This window comes from Taudactylus pleione, unplaced genomic scaffold, assembly GCF_031769625.1.
Source record: "Taudactylus pleione unplaced genomic scaffold, aTauple2 ptg000737l, whole genome shotgun sequence".
In the NCBI taxonomy this organism is placed as follows: Eukaryota; Metazoa; Chordata; class Amphibia; order Anura; family Myobatrachidae; genus Taudactylus; species Taudactylus pleione.
In genome coordinates, this window is record NW_028285139.1 from 1,322,051 (window position 1) to 1,329,402 (window position 7,352).

At 43.7% G+C, this 7,352-nt stretch overlaps 1 protein-coding gene across 1 annotated transcript; it reads right to left on the minus strand.

Annotated features, from left to right (window-relative positions):
• Positions 1-2,518: 2,518 nt before the first annotated feature.
• Positions 2,519-5,532, minus strand: LOC148477199 (membrane-spanning 4-domains subfamily A member 6B-like). The gene has a single exon (XM_088457071.1). The coding sequence runs from the start codon at positions 5,405-5,407 to the stop codon at positions 4,739-4,741; it is 669 nt and encodes a 222-aa protein (XP_088313197.1). The 5' UTR covers positions 5,408-5,532; the 3' UTR covers positions 2,519-4,738.
• Between the last annotated feature and the right edge of the window lie 1,820 nt (positions 5,533-7,352).

Consider the following 7,352-nt stretch of genomic DNA (forward strand, 5'->3'; position numbering starts at 1 on the left):
ACCTTCCCCTGTTACCACCCACATACGCCTCATTCTGTCACTCAAATTATCAGGCATTCGCTATTTTGCGAGCACATGAATTTCGGCCGCACTGACTGGTTCGCGCATGCGTATAACGATCCGTATGCATGCGCAGTTGGGCAAACATCGCTCGGAGCGAACAAGCGGCCGCTTACGAGTGGCTCTGAATCAGGCCCATTGTCAGGAACCTGCAAATCGTTAACAATTGTATACCTTTTGTTCGATACTACTGCTGTTCAAAGGAACTGGCATTTAGACTTTGAATAGGCAGAAGAAAAGCCTGTCACAAGCTACCAGACAAGGTGTCAACTGCAAACACCTGTGGGTCTCCCCCTGCTTAGAAATAAACCTTACTGCTTATAACACCTTGGACTGTAGTTCAAGAAACTTATTAAAATATGTCAGAAATTGATAATATATATATTAATCCATCATAAATACACTGAATTACATAACACACACACATAGACTTACATGCATACACATACGCATGCACCCACACATATACGCACAATGCAAACTAGCGAAACTACACAATATTCTCACACTTACACATACAATAATTTATAAAAAGCTTCCTTCACATTAAACGTAATATTAGAGGTTTTAGTAGCATATAATTATGTTGTGAAATGTATGTCTATGGTACTTAAAGTATAGAACATAGTAGACAATTCATGTTTGGCACCATTCTAAATCCCTGTTTATTTGTAGATCTCTGGTTCTGTCTGCAAGGAAATCACAGCATGCGTTTGCAAGATATGAATTATAGGTTAGAATGTATCTCTGTATGTAGTGTCTTTTTTATTATACCATATGAACTAACCAATGAACGGAGTGACCTGAAGCAAGAACCAATGAGCATCTGTTATTCTGTGCCTTTGTTGTCTCTGACACCTGTACCGAATATAGGCTTGTGAGCTGGGGCAGTAGTCAGTCATTTCTCCATATCCTTGTGTGACGGTGACCGCAGATTCAGGATTGAAATACTGCATACTGGGACCTGTGCGCACGCGTAATTATCGGTTTGTACCTTTTGTATTTAATTGTCTTTTGCGCTAATTGTGCTAGATCTAAGCGTGTAACTTTCAAATAGCGGTCGCTCGCTCTGAATCAGGGCGGCCTGTTTTTTTTTTTGGCCGGTCTCCAGGCCACTCTCTAAGCTGTGGGTGACCACCCACAGCTTTAGCGGGCGGCCAGGTGATAGTCACGACCATCGGGCTTGCGACAAGACCCTTGTGGTAGGGTCATCCACCGCAAGCCCCCGTGAACTCTATTAGAGCAGGAAGTTCACTACTGACATCACTGATGTTTTTCAACATCGATAGCCGCCCCGTTTTGTTGCGTGCCCCGGAGTGAGTAATTTCTCGCTCGCTACGGGGCTTGCGCACGCCGCGTGTGCGCACTGCCCGGCCATCGACCCGCTTGTGAGCGCTATGCGCTTGCGAGCAGGTCTGAATCAGGCCCTATGTGCGGTGTAATGTGAATAGGATTGTGCTACTGTGTGGCGTAATTTGAAGTGGGGGTACTACTGTGTGCCCACGCCCCTTCCTTTTGAGACCACACCCATTTTTGCCTCTTCACCGAACGCTGTCCCTTTATAAAAATAAGAGGGTGGGCGCAGATTTAGAGTTTGCAGGGGGAGTGCCGAGCACCCTAGCACCGACCCTGTATGTGGACACATCTGTACTCTCTTTTAGCTGCCAAAGGAAATATATGTATGAAATATATAAAATGAATTACAGCAGAGGACAGGCCTTGTGTCTACATACTTGGGATCAAATGGGGAGGGGGGGGGGGGGGTGGTTCCAGCACCTCTCCAAGCTGTAGTCTCAAAAGGTGTTGGTTATTTTACCAAAAAAAAAAGGAAAAAAAAAAATATACTGTACACTGTGTGAGTCGAAAAACATACACTCAATATGATATATTGCACCGTTACCCGCCGGTGACTGCAGATTGCACTGGTGGCTTTCAAATCTTCTTGAAGGTGTTCTTCAGGATACTCAGAAAGGGTTACAGAAAAATCATAGGGGTATATTTACTAAAGGTCAATTTTATTTGGTTTAAAAATCGATGAAATTTTATTAAACTGCACCAATATCGATGTTGTGTTTCTGGGGGCATTTACTAATAGATCATTTTAGATTTGGTTTTTCAAGTATTGGTAAATGTGTGATTTAGCCCCTGAAACACAACATTGATGTTGATCAATTTTAAATCAATTAAATATGATTACAATCGACCTTTAGTAATTATACCCCAATAGTGTGTACTCTTGCGTATGGTGAATCGGACCAAATAAATCCTTGAAGATCGTACTCACCCTTTATAAATTTGTTGTTCACCTTGGACATTCATTTATAATTCCAATGACTGTTGGTTTAATAGTAATGCAATAAAATACTATTATATCATTAAAGAGAGATATGAGGACGTAAATAATCTACAGTTTAGTGCTAGGGTGTTCCTAGAAAATATAATGACTACAAAGACACAATCAATATATAAAAATGTAGTATTTATTCAAAGGTGAAGATACTTCAACCTTAAAGCATAAAATTATTGCAATTAAAATATAAGTAATAAAATAGGGACAAAAAAATACCAAAATCAAAAAATTAAATATGAGATAGAAAATAAGAAATGCAAAGGTGAATGGGAAAATATTAACCTCGAAATAGCTGCAATGCATATGGCAAATCTCTGTCTGCGCCCAGTAGAGACAATATATGGAATATACATATAAGTGTCAGAGGATATTTTTTTCAGTAGTGCAAAGCTCAGTGAGTGAATCTGATTTTACTAAAAGTTTTGCTGTGGAGCCCAGTTGTTCTAGTTACCCCTCTCTCCATGAGTCTCACTGTGTGTTATATACAAGTATTTTCCGATTCTGTAGATTAGGCAGTGGTTATTCATGATATTGACATGGTGATAATTCGGCATGTCGACACTGATGAAAATGTCGACAACCCATTTTTAAGGGGTGCTTAACTGTAACACTAACGTCAACATTTTCACTATGTCAACATTCTGTCCATATCGACATTTGTCACTTGTTGACATTTAAGATGTCGACATTTTAGCCAATGATGTGACTGTACTGTATATTCCTTATTGTGCATGTACACTTATCAAGAGTTTTGAATGATCATTAAAATATATGCAGTATTTAATTACCAAATTGTATGTCGGAGGATTAGTTTACAGACTTTAAGATTAAGGGGTCTGTGTACTAATAATCATGGTACTACCACAATTATTTAGTATCCAGCTCGCAGCTCATATTTTCATTTTTAATGATAATATCCCCACTATGTACAAGGGGAACTTGCAGGGATAGCGATTGCGGTAACTGCTGTCCTTGCGAGTTATATCACCGGCATTTAGGAGAAGTTTTTCACAGAGGTGAAGGGGCAGCTGGCACTGCGCATGCACACATTGTCAGGTTCCGGAGCCTGACCGGGGGCTGTGGGGGAGAGATCAAAAGTTTTCTCCCCTGCACCTGAAGCCCCATAGGCTTACTGTAGTTTAAACCATCTGAAGATGGTGTAAACTACCAAGGGCTAAACTCCAAAAGCTTTGCTTTTTGGAGTTTAGTACATAGGGGTCAGATCATCGTAGTCCCCATTGATAATAATGGGGACTGCGATCTGCAGCACACATTAGCACTCTGCCAGAGATTTCTGTGAAGTCTCCTGCATTGTGCTATTAGTACATAGGAACAATACATTAAATTATGCAGAAACAATTTTATGTAAAAAATAGCTTGCTGCATAGGCCCCTAAAGCATATTGTAATTATAGAGAAAACTACAGAATACTAGTTTTAAAGGATTTTTTTATATATACATAATAACCCAATTTATGACACAAAGATAAATGTATATCACATGTAGAAATCCAGCAGACAATGGGGTAGATGTACAAAGCCTAGAAGCGGTAGCAGCACACGTTATGTGCACTGATACCGCTTCTCCCCGATGAATGATCGGGGGTCTGGGCGGTAAATGACAGGGGCGCTATGCGCCCCTCAATATCGGCGCTGCTATCTACAAGATAGCAGCGCCGAGCGGCAGGGCTATGTACGAACGGTCATACCGCATGACCGTTCGGCCGGCTGTAGCTGTCGTTATCGACAGCTACAGCCTGGCACTAGCCTATACATACAGCAGGGACAGTGCTGTCCCTGCTGGGACTGCTGCCGGCTCCAGGGCTGCACGCGGGGATTTTGCGATACTTGCGAGATCCCGCGGAAGCACATCAGCACTAGGCTGATGCGCTGCGGTCTCTAGCAGGTAGCGCCATAGGGGGGAGTTAACGCTCCCCCTCTCCAGCCGATGAGATGTTCTTACATCTCATCGGTAGTGCTTCCTGCTTCGCCTCAGTAAAGAGGCGAAGCAGGAAGCGGTATAGCAGCACGTTAAGTGCCGCTATCATACATCTACCCCATTATGCAATGGTTATGCTGATATTAATGTCACAACTGCACTACATTTTAGCCCATTTAACCAGTAGGGATGCTTCCAATGTCTGTAGCAACTGACAAACTTCAGTGAATCAAATCCAGCTTTGCAGAGTAAAATAACAGCCCATATTATTCAATGTGACCAGTTCACAGACAATGGCAAGTGTCTTATATAACCCTGATCACAGACAATGGCAAGTGTCTTATATAAACCTGCTCACGTGACTTCTCCGTTTCTCGGAATGCATTCAGACTAGAGCAAGGTGTATTTGGATACTTTTAAAGTCTTCCACCTGAGTAATATGATACAGCCCGAGATGATCAAGCCAACCAGGACATAGAGTAGCACCACGGAGTGTACTGCCAGACGCAGGGCAGACACATAATTGGAGTCAGGTTCACGATAGTAATAGTGATAGTGATCTGTAGGCTGCACATCTTCGGTAGATGTATTGATATTGATGCATTTGTTGTTACTTCCATGGTCACTTTTGATTACCCAACAGGCCTGTGTCTCCGTATATAGCTGGATGGAGTATAGGAGAATACCAAGGGCTGCCGCTGTTGCATTTATCACGTGACTGACAAGACAGACCTTTATGCTGATGATACTTTCTTTACTCGCAGTGACAACAGTGATGATTCCAGTGGCGATGAAAGCGAGACCTCCCCATAGAAACACTCCACTGCGTACTACCAGCGATGGGGAACCATGCTCCGCCGCACACAGGGAAGTCCCAATGCTCAGCTGCAGCACTCCGATGAGAATAAGCACTGGACTCAGGGCCTTGGCTGGCACCGCTTTCTTCTGAGGAGTCGCATTACTGCCAGTCTGTGTAGGCACCCCAGCTTGTGCCTTACTTGCTGAAACCACTTGAGTGGTGATGTGGATATCCCCGAGCTGGGCAGTGCTGACAGACATGATTCTTGCTGGATGGAGATCGCTTTTCCTAGGATCATTCAACTTCTCCCTATTTGTGAACTGTCTGTCTGTCTGTCTGCTGTTACTGCGCGAGGCACGGAATTTGGTAAACAGCCTTGTACAGAGGGAGGGGGAGAGGATGGGAGGGACTCGGGAGGTGGAGCTGGAACCGTCTCACACACTCCCGACTCCCGACTCCCTACTCCCCTCCCTGTATGGTTCTGCTAACGCAGCTAACAATAGTAAGACTGACATGTTGTAAGAGAGGAATGTATAGAATATACTGTATGCATTCATTATCTATGAATAATGTTAGAACTGACTTTAGATGATTGTTATTATAGAGGCACTGCGATAAAATCTAGTGAAACCTCAATATATTGGGTTCATTCAGGCAATCTGCTGCAATTTATAATTGAATATTTGCTAACAAATTCTGTTATTTCCTTTCCATTCTGCAAATGTGTCTGTGTCCAACTTTGCCCCCCTCCTCCCCATTCCTCTCTCTACCCCATCTCCTGTCCTCTCCTCTCTCTACAGCCTCCCCCATTACTCATTTCCCACCCTTCCTGTAGATAAAATAACTGTGCAAGACCTAGTTCAAGTTCAGTTCATGTCCATGATACATGCTTATAGACTACGGCAGACGTTCTCAAAATCGAGGGTCTATGTACTAAGCTTTGTAGAGCAGGGGTTCCCAACCACGGTCCTCAAGGCACACTAATACCCCTTTTCCACTAGATTGCCAGGTCACACCTGGGATTATGTTCACTGGTGGGGTGACCCGGCTGAGAGCCCTGTCAGACAAGGAGACCCAACCCGGTGCTAATGCTGAGTTGATGACGCTGTCGGCGTTACGTGATGAGCTGGTGCCAAGCGCCTGCTCTTCCTATAAAGAGAACAGGACCCGGGTTACACATTCACACTGCGTCACGAGCAGGGTTCAACCTTTTTCGTGACCAGCTGGAAATGCCGGGTGACTCGACCCAGCTTATTTCAACTCCGCCCTTTCACACAGCACAATAATCCGGCTATCTACACACTCACATGCAAAAACCCGGGTTATTGGAGCTAGTGGAAAAGGGATATTATATTGCTTTTCCACCTCACTGCCGAGTCGCAACCTGGATCTTGTTCACGCGTTCATCCTGGATGCAATACGGCTGAGACCCCATACGGACTGGCGGCCCCATCCAGCACTAATGCCGGGTCGATGACACCATCGGCATCACATGAAGCGCCGGCTCTTCCTATGTAGTGAATGTGACCCGGGTCGCATCAGATAGCCATATTTTAGTACAGGTGTCTTAATTAGTATTGCACTTATTTTGATTTAACCATCTGTGCTCAACCATGGATATCACTAAAACCTGGACTGTTAGTGTGCCTTGAGGACCGAGGTTGGGAAACACTGTTGTAGAGAGATGAAGTGTAAAGAGGTAAAGTATTAACCAATCAGCTCCTGTCACTTTACAGACTGTGTTTGAAAAATGACAGTTAGGAGCTGATTGGTTGGTACTTTATCTCTGTCCACTTTATCTCTCTCCAAAGCTTAGTAGTACATAGACCCTCTGTCCTCAGGATCCCGCACAGTGCACATTTTCTTTTTTATGATGTGATTTGACCTTTTTGTTCCATGTGTATAACTTCTGTGACCCAGATGGCAGCCAATCTACCCTAGTATGCTTATTGATATATTTATCATGCATTTAGTAGTGATGGGCTTTGATACTTGTCCCGATGTATTGTTTGCATTACAGTATTTGTAACATTATGTTCCAAACATCTTGGAGAACTAACCACAGATCTTCTGCCAAGCCCTGGCACCATAGGCTGTAGTCTGATCTGCCTAATGGTTGATCAGTTACTGATCATCCCCTTCCCTAATGCTCTGGCCACATCCTATCCTGGGCAGCACAGATGGTGTAATGGTTAGCATTACTGC